The sequence below is a fragment of the Lissotriton vulgaris genome, chromosome 1_2 (genome assembly GCF_964263255.1).
Source record: "Lissotriton vulgaris chromosome 1_2, aLisVul1.2, whole genome shotgun sequence".
Lineage (NCBI taxonomy): Eukaryota > Metazoa > Chordata > Amphibia > Caudata > Salamandridae > Lissotriton > Lissotriton vulgaris.
The window spans coordinates 188,190,436-188,209,321 of record NC_141686.1 but is presented as its reverse complement, the minus strand read 5'-3'; the positions used below and the strand labels follow the sequence as shown (position 1 = coordinate 188,209,321).

Genomic DNA, 18,886 nt, shown 5'->3' with positions numbered 1-18,886 from the left:
TTATAATATAAAATATATTATAACATTTAATACATATACTATTCCCACTATAATGTATACAAAACTATGCAAACTAATATAGAAAATTATAAAAAATGTACTAGTCCTACTTCACACAACGCAAAAATAATAAAAGTGGGTAAAATGTAAAACATCACTCTCCAGTAATTACAACAGTAGTGAAAGTGTTTGATTGTGAATAGATAATATTAATATAGTCATTCCAGCCAGTATAACAGTAGGGAAAGTGTAGGTTTGCCGAGGGGTAACATTTATTATTCCCACTCCAATAAGTGCAGCAGTAGGGAAAGTGTTGGATTGTGGAGGGGCAAAATGTACTATTCCCACTCCGGTTAGTACAACAGTAGGCAAACAAATATCAAATCCAATAACAATTTGTTTTTAAAGGTTTTTCAAAGGAAAAGGCAAACATCAATCAAAATATCTTGAACAAATAATACTATTTTAAAAATAAAGTAATTTAAGAGAAATATAAATATGTTGCTAAAAATACAAATATATTTAGTATTAAAATATTTTTAAAATAAAAACATATTTCAATGTTACACACATATCATAAATACCTTCAAATATTACTATTAATAAAATACAACAATCATTTTCATACAAATAACAATTCTTTGGAAATTATTTCTTACCCAAAAAATATGTATTACATACATTTAATTTAGTTACTTCCCACCGTATAACCCCACAAAACAAACAACCTGCACCTACAATGTAACTTAAAAAAAATATTTTTTACACTATTAATATAAATATGTATCAACAAACTAATTATCATTAATTAAATAATAACTATGAATTAATTATAATTCATGTACTTTCAACAATTTACCCCTACAAAACACACAACACACTCATAACATTTAACAGATAATTCTTCACACAATTAACACAATTATCAAATCAATAATTATTAATTAAAACAAATTATTGATTACTTAAAATGTATTTACTTCGACCCCATAACCCTACAAAACCCACAACCCACAGCTAAAAACTTTTTACAAAAAATTACACTATAATATGTATCAATTGTCAATTAAATAATGAATAGTATTTAACAATTTAGGGGCTGATTTCAATGTCAGACGGACCTAAGTCCGTCCGAACATTGATCTGGAACTGGAACCGGCAAACTTCCTGTTGGTGGTCCCAAACCAAAAATTAGGATGCAACCACTCCTATTCTTTACAATGGGTGCATGCATTCTGATCGGAATGCATGCTCTCATTGTAAAGAACTGAGGTGCACTTCATCCCTGCACTCCATGGCAAGCACCTCATGGTGCTTGCCACCGGGTGCATGGATCAACAGGGGGGCACCATAGGTGCCCCCTCATCCACCATCTGAAGGCCTTACACCCATGGGGGCCCTGCTGAGGGAACCCGAAGTCGGATTCTGACAGCCTTTCTGTGTCGAATAGGCCTGTACAGAAAGGCAGTTGAAATTCAACATCGTAATCCCTCGTGCAGAAAGAGCCGCCCTTGGGATTACGGGCCCCTTTCTGAATGGCAGCCCTTCGGAAGCCATTTGGAATCCATTGGGATTCCTTTCTGAACAAGCACATCGTAATGGGTTGGTCGGAAAGGAATCTGAACAGGACATTTAAACCGCATTGAAATTGGCCCCTAATTATTAATAAATTAAACTTAATTTACTTCCCGCCCACCATTTACCCCTCTAAGCCCCACAACCCACACCTAAAAAATGAATTTCAAAATGAACCTAATTAATTATCAATTCATTAATGAATATAACATTACAATTAACAACAATTTATTTGTTCATTAAAACGACATTACTTTCACCCTTTAGCCCTATAATCCCACAACCGGCCATAAAATTGACACAAAAAACATTAATAAAAACAATAATAGCACAATTAACATAATTAAATAAATAATAATAAATAAAAAGTAATAATTCATCATTTCAATTAAATGACTTACCACCCTGTATGCCTATAAACCCACAGCCCACTGCTGAACTAAAAAACACAATCTAATTAAATTAAATGTGATAAATGCTAAAAAATGTACTAATATATTAAAAAACATAAACAATATTTATACAAAACAATTACATCCTATACATTTTAAATATATACTTATACACATATTAATAATTTAAAAAACGATATTTTAAACAACTATATTTTTGCAAACAACATTAATGACTTCAATATTTTAAAAATCGATACTACTTACCTTAAAATCGACATTCTAGATATCTATATTCTTGTATAAGATATTTCCATATTACGATCTTTTGTACTCGATATTTTGTCGGAATACTGGTGGAACAGAGTCCTAGATGAGCTCCGCAAAACAAAAGAGCATCTAATATGTACAAAGGCATTTAAATTAATTGTTCATATTTAACTTCCAGGAAAGCAGTGAGCCTTTGCAATTCTTTGTGTTGCTTTGCACCATGGACGCATCAGTGCAAACTGTTACTAAATAACCCCTGCAGTGTTCCTAAGGTCATGAGCTCCAGTATACGGAAAGGCATACTCAGCATTCCATTCTTCAGAGGTAGATAAATTGAGTAGCATAATTTACATCATTTATAAATGGCAGACGTTCAGTGTTAAGATTTACATACTTCTTATTAAAAAATAAATGTTTTACTTTAAAAAGGAGCAGTATATTTACCTGCAGTATATTTAACCTTATGTCTTAAAAAAACAATGACATAGGCAAGCCTTTGCAGCACTGGAGGGCATGTAAATGGTCGAGGGACATCCTATGCTGGTGTTGTCCTTAGATATTCTCAAGATATATCTACTGACATATCGTGTTAACTAGATAGACAGGGTCTTAATCTGGACCTTATGCAGTGTTCATAAGGCCAAGAGCTTTAATATCAGGAAAGGCATGCTCAGCATTCCATCCTTTAGAGGGAGATAAATTCAGTAGCACAATTTACAGCATTTAGGAATGGCAGTGTTAAGATTTATATGCATTTTATTATAAATAAATATTATAATTTAAAAGTGAGCAGCATATGTACCTGCAGTATATTAAACCATATGTTTTAAAAAAAAAACAACGACATGAATAAGCCTTTGCAGCTCTAGAGGGCATGTAAATGGTTGAGGGGTATCCTGTGCTTGAGTTGAGCTCAGATATTCTCCAGCTATATCTCCAGACATATCGTGTTAGCTAGATAGACAGGGTCTGGATTTGGAGGGCTTGTAAGTGTTGAAGCTGACCTTAATTTAGATCCAGGTTTGCAGATCGAGGCAGTGTAAATTATTTTACATAGGGGTGATGTGTGACTGGGTTTCTTCATCCCCTCAATGAGTAAGCCGTGTGAAGAATGCCTCTCAGGTGAACGAAGATGGTCTCTGGGAAGCCGTTACGCTGCCATCATCTAGGTGAGAGAGGACTAGGACTTGAAGACATGGGAGAAAAGATTTCACTTTTTTCAAGAAAGTGAGTTGGTACCAGGCTGTTTTGGAATTCTTGCAAATGAGTTCTCTGGGTGAGAGATCTGAGTCACAAAGGTGACTCCTAGGGATTTGGCCTGTTCTGTCAGTTAGGGTGTGAAGCTCATTAAGTTTAAGTCCGAGAGTCCTGAGTTTATCTTGAATGTTTGGCGCTGTGGGCAAACAGAAGGAATGTCATCTTTGCAGAGGTTACCATCAGGTAGTTTGTTGACATACACGTTTGGAGGAGATTAAGACAGAGGTTGAGGCTTTGTATGTTATTAGTTGAGAAGATTTTGAGATCGAAGTTGGTGCCATGGGCATGCTGGTGGATCTTGTTGTTGATGTCTGCAAGGATTCTCATGGGATCCCAATATAGGTTGAAAATGTGACAAGATGGAATCTTGAGGGACTCTGAACGATATGGGGGACTCTGACATTTGGCAGCTTCTATCTGGCTGTCGGCCCGTGAGGTATGATATAAATGATTGCGTGATTGTGCTGTTTACGGTCATGCAAGTTTCAGGGTGTGGGTCAATGGTTGATGGTTGACAGTGTTCACAGATGTGGAAAGGTTGAGCAGGACAGTGAGACAAGGGTCATTCTTTGGGGTCAGAGGAAGAGGGAATTGTTGGCTACTTGGAGTATGGCTGTTTTAATGCTGCAACATCGTCTGAGACCTATTGGAGTCTTGCACTAGGTTATTCTTGTGATATTATTCTGTAGCTGGGTGGCTACTGCCTTCTCAAAGGTTTTTTTGAACAAATAGGAGTTGGGTTGTACGACTTGAGTTGTCAAGGTTGCTTGATCAAGAGTGGGCTTTTTAAGCAGGAGGAGGATCTATTCGGTCTTGAGGATCTCTGAGAAGGTTTGCTGGAATATCAAGGTGTTGACAATATAAGTAAGAGTGATAGCTTTTCCGTAAAGTGAATTGATAATGGGGACAGAAGTCCATCATCTTTATAGAATGTGGCTTTAAGTGACTCAGGCAAAGGGACAGCAAGATATCAGTTCAGTCCAAGAGTAGAGTGGCCTGGCAGCGGATGGACACAGAGAGGATGAGGTCCATTGTGTTGCATTTGGAGTCAGTCGACTTGATGATGTGTTGTTTTGTTTCCAATATGTTAAATACACAATGAAGGGCATCTTCCATGGTTTTGGTGCTGAGGGTGCCGTGAACATCGAAGTTTCCAAGTAAGGTGGTGTGTGAGTGTTGCAAAGTAATAGTTGTGATGAAGTCTGTGATTTCTTCTATGATGCCTATGTGGGCAGTCACTCCAGGACCTTATTGTAGCAATGCATTTATCATGAAATGTTATATTAAGGACACTTTTTATCATGGTCATAGGCATAAGTGCATTTTTGTCACTCGGTGAAGGAAATAACTTTATATTGCCTAATAATGTATTTAGTTGTAGTGTTCATGTTGTATCTAAGATGGTCACTAAGCTGAACCTTCAGTAAAGTCTGACACCTATTTGTTATACTCTCTGGTTCTTGCTTCTTTTTATGCATGCCTTAACTCCTGTTGTGCAATAGCCTATCAATAACGTCCAGTGTTATAGGGCTTGACAGCAGATTTTTTCAGACAGTTTTAGATATGTTTAACATGAACCATGACATCTTTCACTGTGGCTTGCAGACTTTGGGGCATATTTATCATTAAAGCCCTCAACAAGTCACCTTGCTGGTCTGAGCTGCATGATTAGGAAAGGGCAGGAATGTGCTGTGCTGGCCCACAATGTGCTTCCTAGAGCCAAAGCTGGCACTCGTGCGCCATGGTGCAAGAGTGTCTACATTGTAAGCATGATTGTTTATGTGCAGGAAGGGTCTTCTTCCTGCACAAAAACAATCCCATTAAGCATTTTCCTCTATCTGTGTGTGTGGCAGAATGCAGCACACTTAGAAAGAGGAAATAACAAGGAGAAATAAACATATTTGTTCTTGTTACGCCTCACCTGTTGAGGGGTAGCAGTTTTAGCACAATCCCAGGTCTACCACTTACGGTAAATCTGGGATTGCGTCAAAATCTATGGATTCTGTGTGGGAACTCCCACACACCACCCATGGAACACCTCCCTGGGCAGAGTAATGCATCGTAGTGATTTGCACTGCATTGCCTTACTCTGGATTTATTGAGCCACTCAGGGCCTTGCATGGCTTGATAAATTGCTTTTTACAGGTTGTGTTGCTTTTGCACCCTGTTGCATAGTGCAAACGTGATGCAACACTATGATAAATAAGGCCCTTGGTGTGTGTTAACAGCAGTAAAAAAATATATAGATTTACATTCCCAACAACTAAAGTTCCTCCATAATTTAATTTCTAAAGGTTCCACCTCCAGAGTCACCTATGAAATTTCTTGTAGAACTGAAGAACTAAATATTAAAATAAAAAAGTTAAACTAAATTGAAAAAAATAGGAACAACAATAGAAAAGCAGGTTTAATGGGAATATTCACCACAAACTTTGAGGGTAGCCTCAATATATGTAACAGTCTATATGGACTTATTAGTGTGGCCCCTAATCAGCTGCCAATGGTGAGTATCTCAACATTGCAAGTAAATGGACCACCATGAGCAAAGGTTAACTACACTGGTTTATGACTTAATGTGGCTGTGGGCCTGCTAATCAGACCCACAGCCTGCTGTTCTCTCTCTAAATTAATGCCAATGCACTCTAGGTGCATTACGAATTAGGACTGGTTCACCTTATAGGTCCCTGTAACAACCATAGGTACCCAGGGCATAGGTGTAGCCAAGGCCTACCAGGGGCTGCAGCATGTATTGTGCCAACCCTGGCCTGGACTCCATATTTGACACAACTGGCTGATCACTCAGCTGGGGTAAGTTGGTGTAATCACCTCTTACTTAGATATAGTATATCTATATCTAACCTAACTGGACACATATTAACCTATAAGTCACTCCTATGGCAGGCCTTAACAATCCTGGATGCAGAGTGCTTGGTTTTATGTGAGATGGTGCTCTAGCATGAGCTGAGCCCGTCTGCAGCTGTCGGGAACAACTCCCTTAGCTGTTCCGGGATATTGCCATACCATGTACTCTTAAGTGCATTATAATACTCGCGGTTATATGCTAACTTTGGTTTGGCTTTATCAAAACATGTCAAGTAAGGTGTCATACGATTTGGAATACTATTCCCTCGACAGTTCTGTCGATGGGGATAGCATTCCACCCTTCTAGAGGGACACGACATGTACATAACCTGAACCCCGGTTAAAGTTAACCAGAGCCTCAGCATCACAAAATGGATGCTGCCACACAGACACAAGTCTGACCTCCTGCTGCTGGGAGTCCTTCCAGTGAGGGAGGCTTGGACAAAGGGTTTCCTGCCTTGGGAGGTGCGAGCACCACCCCAGACAGGATTTTGTGTATTGGGTAGGACAGGGCTGAATAGAATCAGACATGCCCGGGGCACACAAGGTGCCCTCGTGCATAAGCCAGTCCAAACTGGTCCTCGGGCTTTCTAGCCCCAGTCCTGGCACAGAGCTGGACAAAGGAAAGGGGGTGTAACCGCACCCCTTCCTGGTCCCACCCAGAGGAGGGACCTATCAGGTGATCCACCCCTCAGAATGGGAATAAGAGTGGGAGCAGTGCCATGGCACCTCAGATCATCCTGAAATCAACTTAAACCTAAGAAGACGCCGGACTTTGACATTCTGCTGCACAGAAGACTGAAAAGCATCTCCCTTGTGGCCTAGGAGTGGCCACCCTGTGAACACAGGCACCATCCCCAACTCGACATCTGCTTTGCCGCCGCCTCCTGCTGAAGCCCGAGCCCAGAGCCAACGAGACCCAGACTCCCAGACTTCTCACAGCCCGATCCACAGTCCCTGCAAAGAAGGGACCCGTGGAGGCACCGAGAGACGTGGGACCGGACATCTCGAAAGACCCCTGAGAAGCTGACTGCGCAGCACCAGAGGCACCCTTGATGCTGTGCTTTGGGGTTTGAGACGCCCCACAACCGAGCAGCATTTGCACCGAAGATCAGCCCCACAGCATCTCTACGATCTGCGTGGGGCCCTTTTGCACTTTGCCACTCGACGCGCCATCCCGGCCACTTGCCACGTGGTCAGCGGCCATCTTGGCAACGAAACCTACAATTTACACTGCGGGTCTGGTTGCTCCAGACTTGTCCTCGCTCCTGTAAAAAGGATCACCCGCTCTGACCTTGCTGGTCCGAGTGATAAGCTTTTTCCACTTCTTGCGTGGCTTGCATCAGCTAAGGCCTGATTGCTCCAATCAAGTTGACGACACCGCCATCAGCTAGAGCCTGCGTGGGACAGCTTGTGATCAACTCCTGGACGTCCTCAACTTCTTCGTGTCCACGTGGCTGAGGAGACAAGCTGCACCTCATCGCCTGTTTGCACCCGACATCGCCTGGTTCCATCCTGGTTCCACGTTAGTCACTGGCTAGTGACTTTGAACATTGTCCCCTCTGCTTTCAGGTCTTCACCACTTCAGATCCACCCTTAGATCCTCCGGAACCCTCTTCAACGACCCGCCTGCAGCATCTTCAGCTCCAAGCACCATCGACCTGTGTGACGAAACCCGACACTACTTCGCACCTGTGCACCCGCTTCCTGTGGGTGAGGTAACTCAGCAACGCCGGTGTTCCTACACTGGTAGTCAGCGCTAGTGCCTAGATCTAAAGTTTTGACCTTCTAGGTCAGTCGGAAGGTTCCTTAAATACTAACTTTGTAACTTTTATGCACCATTGACATTGCATTGGTGTATGCGTGCACTTTCAGCACTGCACCCGAGTCCCGTGGGCCTTTCCTGACTTCTTCACTGCTAGTCCCGATCAGCTCCAGCGATTCCCAAGGCCCTAGGCCTACTTCCTTTCAGCTAGGTGGTTCTTATACCACTATTTTAGTATATGGTTTAGGTGGCCCCTAGGGCTCATCCATATTGTGCAACTTTTGTGTATTTAAACTGTGCTTTGTTTTAACGCTTATGCTTCTGTGCTCATAAAGAGTATAGGGGATATTTGTAGTAAATAAATATATATATTTTTTCAATATATATCTGTGTGGTGTCCTTTCATTTGGTATTCAAGGGGATTGTGTATGGTAAAACAGCTTGCTTCACATGCCTTTACAGAGTTTAGCCTAAGACTGCTTTGTCCAAGCTACTAGGATAGCTGGTCTATAAGGTTGACTTACAACCAATCATCATAAGGGTTGCTTGGCATGGTACAAGGTGATCACTAGAACTAGTGAACATTATATACCAGGCCAACTTCTTACATTGGTGAGCAGCGGTTGGGATTTGAGCTTGCTGTTGTTTTACCATTACAATCTTTGAGAGTATCATTTGAAAGATCATACAGGTACCTGCTAGGTACATATAAAACAAGACTAGTATACTTAATTTCTACTGAACTTAGTTGTTGTAGATGGATAGGGAGTAGCACACCCTGACTACAACTACTAGATAGGTTTAGTAGGTAAACACCAGTGTAGGTAGATTGCAACATATCCACCCACACTAGAGCAATGTCTGGAACAGAGGGGTCCACTGGACTTACTCCTGTTGAGAGTGACCCTCCAAGGGAACCATCCAAATTTGCTATGCTTAATTTTAAGGAATTGAGGCAGCTTTGTGCCTCAAGAGGTCTTAAGACGGGTCCAACCCCTACTATAGACCACCTTAGAGAGCTTTTAGACCAGTCTGAAGCTCTAAAGACCTCTAAACCAGACCCCACAGGGAATGGTGAAGGAGGCTCTCCCACTGAAGATGACAATACTGACACCCCTGTCCCTGTAGTCCAGTTAGAAGAGGATGACCAAGTCACTGGAGACACTCAGCCTGATGAGGAGGAGGAAGAAGAGGAGACAGAAGGGGGGAGCAGTGATTCTGATAATGGTAGACTTAGTCAGGTGCCAGCAAGCAGGCTTAGCCAGGCTAACTTAAGTGTATTTGGGACTGAGCTAAGGATGAGCTTACCCAGGCCCCCAAGTGGACTTAACCAGGAGCAAAGGAGGAGAAGGAATCACTCAGGTGAATCCAATACCTCCCAAGCTTCTAGAGGCTCTCATGGTCACTCGAAAAGGGGGATGACTAGCCCTCTGAGAAGGGAACATGAGGCCAACATGAGAGAGGCTGAGCTTAGGATCCAGAAGAGGGAACTAGAGGTTGCCCTGGCCCAAGAGAAACTTGCTAGAGCAAGACAGCCTAAAGAGAGTGGGTTAGTACCCACTGGTGGCAGCATTATCCCTAAGGATAAAGACAGGTCCTATGACAATAGAAACCTGAGTAAGATTGTGCCCCCCTACAAAGCTAGGGATGATACCCACAAATGGATGACTGCACTTGAGAGAGTCTGCAAAGTACAGCAGATCCCTCAGGAGCAGTGGGCAGCAATTTTGTGGCTCCCCTTTGAAGATAGAGACCGAGACAGACTCCTCACAGTTATTGATGGGGATTATAGAAACTACCTGGTCCTGAAGAGTGCTCTGATGGATGGGTTAGGCTTAACCACTGAACAGTACAGGTTAATGTTCAGAGATACCCAGAAGACATAGACTCAGGACTGGTCTGAATTTGGTGAATGTGCCACTAAGGCTCTGGAGGGATGGTTGCTGGGAAGTAAGGTTACAGATTATACAGGATTGTACAATTTGCTTATGAGAGAACACATTTTAAATAATTGTCAGAACCAGCAGTTGCATCAACATTTGGTTGACTCAGATCTGACCTCTCCCCAAGAATTGGGTGAAGATGGCAGACAAATGGGTTAGAACCAGAGTTAAGCAAAAGAACCAGAACCAGGGTGGTGACCAGAAGAAAACAGACCAGAAGGGTCGGGAACAGAAAGCTAAAGACCAGAAGTCTTCAACAGGGTCCCAAACTTATACTGAGGGTGGGTCCCAAACTTCCAAGAAGAAGAAGAAAGAAGGTCAAAGAAAACCCTGGTGTAGTACATGTAAAAACACCTCTCACTGGACAAGTGAGTGTAAAAAGGGTGGAGCCCCCAGGAATGCAGCCCCTAAGGCACCTGCACCCACTAGTACTGCTAGCAGTGCTGGTCCACAAACCAAGGGGGTAGTGGGTATCACTTTGGGAACTGAGGGTGATTCTGGCCTAGCCAGAACCCCTACACAGGCTGTTCTTAATTGTGAGGGGGACATAGATTTGGCCCCTACTATAAGTCCCAGTAACCTGGGCAAGAACAGACATACACCTTTGATTAATGAAAAAGTGGCTCACGCATACAGGGACACATGTGCCAGTGTCACTATGGTGACACCTAGCTTTGTGGACCCTGGACAATACATACCAGGTGATAATTACCTGGTGACCAATGCCAGCAATGTCACTACTACACATAGTGTGGCAATTGTTAATTTCTCCTGGGGAGGGGTAACTGGCCTTAAAAGAGTTGTGGTTAGTGCTGATCTCCCAGTTGAATGTTTGTTGGGCAATGACCCGGAGAGCTCTCTATGGGCAGAAGTTGAGTACAGGACTCATGCAGAGATGTTAGGGATATCATCACATGTCCATGCTGTGACCAGGTCACAGGCCAAAAAGTGCCCCTCTGAACCTCAGGTCTTGGATCCTGGAACAATGGACCAAGCACCTTCCAAGAAAAAGAACAGGAGGGTAAATGCTGTGCCTTCCCAACTGCCTACAAGTGAGGCTCAGCCTTCACAGGAAGATGATCTTGAGACCCCTGAAGGAACTGTCCCTAAAGAACTTGAACCTGATCAGGTTGCGTTTCTGGGGACAGGGGGCCCTTCTAGGCCAGTCTTGGGGCAGGCTCAGTTAACCTGTCCTTCTCTTGAACCCCTCAGACAGCAGGCTGCTGCTGAGGGTGCTGGGAATGCTCAAGGTACCCATAAAGTGTATTGGGATGATGGGCTCCTTTATTCAGAGGGTAGAGGCCCCAGGCCTGGTACAACCAGGAGGTTGGTTATACCTCTGCAATTTAGGGGCTTCCTTCTTACCTTGGCCCATGATATTCCCTTAGCAGGACACCTAGGCCAGAATAAGACTTGGGACAGGCTTGTCCCTCACTTTCACTGACCTCACATGTCTGAAGACACCAAGGAGTTTTGTCGCTCCTGTGTAACCTGCCAAGCCAGTGGTAAAACAGGTGGCACAACAGAGGCCCCCCTGATACCACTACCTGTGGTGGGCGTTCCCTTTGAAAGAGTGGGGATTGATATTGAAGGTCCAATGGATCCCCCTACAGCATCTGGGCACAGATTCATACTGGTGGTGGTGGACCATGCCACCAGGTACCCAGAGGCAATTCCACTTAGGACCACAACAGCTCCTGTTGTGGCCAGGGACTTACTTGGAGTTTTCTCCAGAGTGGGGTTTCCAAAGGAGGTAGTATCTGATAGAGATGCCAACTTCATGTCAGGATACTTACCAGCTATGCGGAAGGAATGTGGTGTCAACTACAAGTTCACCACTCCTTACCATCCACAGTGTAATGGGCTTGTTGAGAGATTTAACAAGACCCTAAAGGGTATGATCAAAGGATTACCAGAAAAGCTCAGGCGGAGATGGGACATCCTTCTACCCTGCCTTCTGTTTGCTTACAGAGAGGTCCCACAAAAGGGGGTTGGCTTCAGCCTCTTTGAATTGTTGTTTGGGTACCCTGTAAGAGGACCCCTATGTCTAGTGAGGGAAGGATGGGAGTTACCTCTCAAAAAGCCTAAACAAGACATAGTGGACTATGTACTTGGTCTCCGCTCCAGGATGGCTGAGTATATGGAGAGGGCATCCAAAAACCTTGAGGCTAGCCAAGAATTACAGAAAGCTTGGCATGACCAAAAGGCTGTCTTGACTGAGTATCAGCCTGGACAGAAGGTATGGGTGTTGGAGCCAGTGGCCCCAGCAGCACTCCAAGACAAATGGTCTGGACCCCATACAATTGTTGAGAAAAAAGGAGAGGTTACCTACTTGGTGGACCTAGGAACTCCCAGGTGCCCCCACAGGGTGCTCCATGTCAACAGACTGAAGGCATATGTTGACAGGGCAGACATGGGCTTGCTCATGGCTACAGATGAGGGGCAGGAGGCAGAGAGCGACCCTCTCCCAGACCTGTTGACTCAGAACCCTGAGGATGGCTCAGTTGATGGTGTGGCCTTATAGGGCAGCCTCACTGAACATCAGCAACATGACTGTAGACAAGTTTTGCAGTCATACAGACATATGTTCTCATTGACACCCAGTCAGACTAACTGGTGTACCCATGTGGTGGACACTGGTGACAGTCTCCCTGTGAAAAGCAAGATTTTCAGGCAATCTGACCATGTCAGGGACTGTATAAAGACTGAGGTGCAAAAGATGCTGGAATTAGGTGTTATTGAGCATTCAGAGATCCCCTGGGCTAGCCCAGTGGTTCTGGTCCCCAAACCTCACACCAAAGATGGCAAGAGAGAGATGAGGTTCTGTGTGGATTACAGAGGACTCAATGCTGTCACTAGGACAGATGCACACCCTATTCCAAGGGCAGATGAGCTCATTGACAAATTGGCTTCTGCCAAATATTTGAGCACATTTGATTTGACAGCTGGCTATTGGCAAATCAGATTATCTGAGGACTCCAAAGCCACAACGGCATTTTCTACCCCAGGAGGACATTACCAATTTGTGGTGATGCCCTTTGGTTTGAAAAATGCACGTGCCACCTTCCAAAGGTTGGTGAATCAAGTCCTTACTGGGTCGGATGACTTTTGCGCAGCGTATCTTGATGATATTGCTGTCTTCAGCTTCACCTGGGAGGATCACCTGGTCCACCTGAAGGAAGTGCTAGAGGCTCTGCAAAAGGCAGGCCTCACTATCAAGGCCACAAAGTGCCAGATAGGGCAGAGTAAAGTTGTGTACTTGGGCAACCTTGTAGGTGGAGGCCAAGTTCAACCACTGGAGAGTAAGATCCAGACCATACAGGACTGGTCCCCTCCAACTACCCAGACTCAGGTCAGAGCTTTCCTGGGCCTGACTGGGTACTACAGGAAGTTTGTTAAGAACTATGGGTCCATTGTGACTCCTCTTAATGATCTGACTTCCAAGAAGATGCCCAAAAAGGTTCAGTGGAAAGAAAACTGTCAAAAGGCATTTGACGACCTGAAGAAGGCCATGTGCTCTGCACCTATCCTGAAGAGTCCTGACTACTCAAGAGAGTTCTTTGTCCAAACAGATGCTTCTGAGTTGGGATTGGGAGCTGTGCTTTCACAACTTAATGTAGATGGTCAAGACCAGCCCATTGCTTTTATTAGCAGAAGGCTGACCCCCATCGAGAAACATTGGTCAGCTATTGAGAGGGAGGCCTTTCCTGTGGTGTGGGCCCTGAAGAAGTTGAGACCAAACTTGTTTGGCACTCACTTCAAGATTCAGACCGACCATAAGCCCCTCTTATGGCTTAATCAGATGAAGGGTGAAAACCCCAAACTACTCAGGTGGTCATTTTCCCTACAGGGGATGGACTTTACAGTGGAGCAATGCCCAGGGACTGACTATGGCAAAGCAGATGGTCTCTCAGGTACTTCCACTTAGAACATGAAGACACAACTGGTCAAGGTTAGTCTAATGTCCCTGCTTTTGGGGGGGGGGGTTGTGTAGGAGAGTAGGGTCTGCTATCCTATGGTCACCCCAAATTTTTGCTTTTTGTTTCACTGGTTTATGACTTAATGTGGCTGTGGGCCTGCTAATCAGACCCACAGCCTGCTGTTCTCTCTCTAAATTAATGCCAATGCACTCTAGGTGCATTACGAATTGGAACTGGTTTACCTTATAGGCCCCTGTAACAGCGTACCATAGGTACCCAGGGCATAGGTGTAGCCAAGGCCTACCAGGGGCTGCAGCATGTATTGTGCCACCCCTGGCCTGGACTCCATATTTGACACAACTGGCTGATCACTCAGCTGGGGTAAGTTGATGTAATCACCTCTTACATAGATATAGTATATCTATATCTAACCTAACTGGACACATAGTAACCTATAAGTCACTCCTATGGCAGGCCTTAACAATCCTGGAGGCAGAGTGCTTGGTTTTATGTGAGATGGTACTCTAGCATGAGCTGAGCCCGTCTGCAGCTGTCGGGAACAACTCCCTTAGCTGTTCCGGGATATTGCCATACCATATACTCTTAAGTGCATTATAATCCTCGCGGTTATATGCTAACTTTGGTTTGGCTTTATCAAAACATGTCGAGTAAGGTGTCATACGATTTGGAATGCTATCCCCTAGACAGTTCTGTCGACGGGGATAGCATTCCACCCTTCTAGAGGGACACGACATGTACATAACCTGAACCCCGGTTAAAGTTAACCAGAGACTCAGCATCACAAAATGGATGCTGCCACACAGACACAAGTCTGACCTCCTGCTGCTGGGAGTCCTTCCAGCGAGGGAGGCTTGGACAAAGGGTTTCCTGCCTTGGGAGGTGCGAGCACCACCCCAGACAGGATTTTGTGTATTGGGTAGGACAGGGCTGAATAGAATCAGACATGCCCGGGGCACACAAGGTGTCCTCGTGCATAAGCTAGTTCAAACCGGTCCTGGGGTTTTCCAGCCCCAGTCCTGGCACAGATCTGGACAAAGGAAAGGGGGTGTAACCACCCCCCTTCCTGGTCCCACCCAGAGGAGGGACCTAGCAGGTGATCCACCCCTCAGATTGGGAATAAGAGTGGGAGCAGTGCCATGGCACCTCAGATCATCCTGAAATCAACTTAAACATATGAAGACGCCGGACTTTGACATTCTGCTGCACAGAAGACTGAAGAGCATCTCCCTTGTGGCCTAGGAGTGGCCACCCTGTGAACACAGGCACCATCCAGCAACTCAACGTCTGCTTTGCCGCCGCCTCCAGCCGGAGCCTGAGCTCAGAGCCCAATGAGACCCAAACTCCCAGACTTCTCACAGCCCAATCCACAGTCCCTGCAAAGAAAGGACCGGTGGAGGCACCGAGAGACGTGGGACCAGACATCTTGAAAGACCCCGAGAAGCTGACTGCACAGCACCCATAGGACCCTCGATGCTGTGCTTTGGGGTTTGAGACGCCCCACAACCGAGCAGTATTTGCACCGAAGATCAGCCCCCCAGCAGCTCCACGATCTGCGTGGGGCCGTTTTGCACTTTGTCACTCAACACGCGATCCCGGCCACTTGCCACGTGGTCAGCGGCCATCTTGGCGACAAAACCTACAATTTACACTGCGGGTCTGGTTGCTCCAGACTTGCCCTCGCTCCTGCAAAAAGGAGCACCCGCTCTGACCTTGCTGGTCCGAGTGATAAGCTTTTTCCACTTCCTGCGTGGCTTGCATTAGCCAAGGCCTGTTTGCTCCAAACGAGTTGCCGTCACCGCCATCAGCTAGAGCCTGCGTGGGACAGCTCGTGATCGACTCCTGGACGTCCTCGGCCTCTTCGTGTCCACGTGTCCACGTGGCTGAGGAGACAAGCTGCACCTCATCGCCTTTTTGCACCCGACATCACCTGGTTCCATCCTGGTTCCACGGTAGTCACTGGCTAGTGACTTTGAACATTGTCCCCACTGCTTTCAGGTCTTCACCACTTCAGATCCACCCTTGGATCCACCGGAACCCTCTTCAACGACCCGCCTGCAGCATCTTCAGCTACAAGCACCATCGACCTGCGTGACGAAACCCGACACTACTTCGCACCTATGCACCCGCTTCCTGTGGGTGAGGTAACTCAGCAATGCCGGTGTTCCTACACTGGTACACACCTCTAGTGCCTAGATCTAAAGTTTTGTCCTTCTAGGTCAGTCAGAAGGTTCCTTAAACACTAACTTTGTAACTTTTACGCACCATTGACATTGCATTGGTGTATGCGTGCACTTTCAGCACTGCACCCGAGTCCCGCGCGCCTTTCCCAACTTCTTCACTGCTATTCTTGATCAGCTCCAGCGATTCCCAAGGCCCTATGCCTACGTCCTTTCAGCTAGGTGGTTCTTATACCACTATTTTAGTATATGGTTTAGGTGGGCCCTAGGGCTCATCCATATTGTGCAACTTTTGTGTATTTAAACTGTGTTTTGTTTTAACGCTTATGCTTCTGTGCTCATAAAGAGTATAGGGGATATTAGTAGTAAATAAATATATATATATATTTTTTCAATATATATCTGTGTGGTGTCCTTTCATTTGGTATTCAAGGGGATTGTGTATGGTAAAACAGCTTGCTTCACATGCCTTTACAGAGTTTAGCCTAAGACTGCTTTGTCCACGCTACTAGGATAGCTGGTCTATAAGGTTGACCTACAACCAATCATCATAAGGGTTGCTTGGCATGGTACAAGGTGATCACTAGAACTAGTGAACATCATATACCAGGCCAACTTCTCACACTATATCTGACAAATCAAGTAGGGAGGGGCAAGTCCCCATTCTGTCAGTTGAAGATATGACTAATTTCCTCACTTTTCATATATAAGCATGGTAGAGTTTTATACAATCATGAAGCCAATTTCTCAAAGTATAATAACTCTCACTAATTCATAATATCATTTTAAATATGCAAATAGATGAGGATTCTCTATTCGCTAAAGCCAGTTTGCCAGAAATGGTATTCACTTGAAAAACATACAGGGAGGATCTTATCATCGTTATCTGCTTATTTCATCCCTATCAACCATATTTTACAATGCAGGGTTTGGGCTTTTTATTGGAAGAAACAGACTGAAGGTTGAGCAATACATTTCCTTTTGGCTGCTGTTCCCTAGCTTCTAACTTGTTGCTTCTGAAGATGTTTACATAAGGATCACACAGAGTTCATACAATTTACTGAACGTAGACCATTGTTCATATTGACCTTTGGGACATGATGCATTTAAAACATTTTGCAAATAGGTACGAATATATAATAATCTCAATAATAGTTATTAAAATGAGGTACATTTTAAACTGAATCATGTTAGGTGAGGGTAACAAGTCTTATTTGTACCACACCTTGAAAAATATGGTCCCATGTTTGTCTTTGGACATTAATCATCCATCTTTCTATGTTCTTTTTTGTTATAGCCTATGCCGTATTGAATGGTACAACTGATATGTCCATGGGTCACATCAAAAAAAGAAGTAACAATCACTCAAGATTCTCTTCGGAATACATCTGCTATTGAAGTATGCATGCAACTGTAAATGAAATGTGGGCTGTGTTCCGAAATTTCATGTTACCTTTTCGATACACCTTTAGCACAAAGAAGAGCCTTGCGAAGCAAATCCGTCTTTAAATCATGTGCTTCTTTAGTCAGAGTAATCATAGTCAATATGTCAGAGTAATCATAGTCAATATATATGTTCTCTATGAAATTTTAATAAATTTAAAAAAAAACATTTTTTTCATGCTTGCTACATTCTTTATCTACCATTAGACACCTCAATTCCACTAGTTATAATTGCTCTATCACATTCCCTGCTTGTTCCACCTCCCCTAATACTCAACTCTACTTAGTCATTCCCATGTACCCTCCACTACGTTACTCACACAGTCTGGGTCACTGACTCCTCACTAGTCTGGCTATAGCCTTATAGCTCACTGTAGCTGGCTATACCGGCCATTAAAGGCCCGCTCCAGCATTAAAGGCCCTAATCGAGGGCTTTAACAAGGGAACATGACTTTAATGGCCGGTATAGCCCAATAGCCCAGCTACAGAGGGCTATATGGCTATTTGAACATTCCGCCACTAGAGGGCAGAATGTTCTAACAAATAAACCAAAGGTCTCAATGAGCCTGAGGGGATTTCAATCTACTCGGGCTCCATGAGGCCTTTGTTCACAGCAACACCTGTGGTTGACAAACATTGGAATGTTGGAGCTAAGAGCTTTTACCAGCCATTAGAACATTGGAACTTTGAAGGCTCCATTGAAAACAATGGAGTAGCTCTGGGCTTATAATGGCTGGTATAAGCCCGGGGATCCAACATTCCAATGCTTCTTTGTGGCTGTGAACAAAGGTGTAAGGGAGCTTGAGGGGATTTCAATCCCCTTGCGCTCCCTCAAGCCTTTGTGTAATTTGTTTAGAACATTCTTTCCTCTAGTGGCAGAATGTTCTAATAGCCTTATAGCCCTTCGTAGCAGGGCTATACAGGCTAATAAAGGCCAGCTGCCTTGTTAAAGTCCCTCACCTTCGGCTCAGAACTTTAATGCTGCTGCGGGCCTTTAATAACTGGTATAGCCCGCTAGGGTGGGGTATAAGGCCATATTGGAAGCCCAGAGCACTTCATTGTCTTCAATGGAGCTCCCAACATTCCAATGTTCTAATAATCCTTTATTGGGTTCCAGAGTAGCGTGCTACTCACTAAAAAAGTGCTTTGACGCCTTGTCAGGTGTAGTAAGCGATATATAAATTCAAATACAATACAATACAATAGCTTTAATATCAACTTTGCATCCTGTGGGCTTAATAATATTGCCTTCAAAATACCT

General features: G+C 44.3%; 1 protein-coding gene across 1 annotated transcript in view; it reads left to right on the top strand.

Annotated features, from left to right (window-relative positions):
* The window catches only part of LOC147734874 (alpha-N-acetylgalactosamine-specific lectin-like), a 225,839-nt gene extending 208,189 nt beyond the window's left edge, over window positions 1-17,650 (top strand). The window contains exon 7 of the mRNA XM_086953087.1: window positions 17,480-17,650. Coding sequence (XP_086809213.1) covers window positions 17,480-17,507 — 28 coding nt within the window. The 3' untranslated portion in view covers window positions 17,508-17,650. The remainder of the gene's footprint in view (window positions 1-17,479) is intronic.
* The last annotated feature ends 1,236 nt before the right edge of the window (window positions 17,651-18,886 follow it).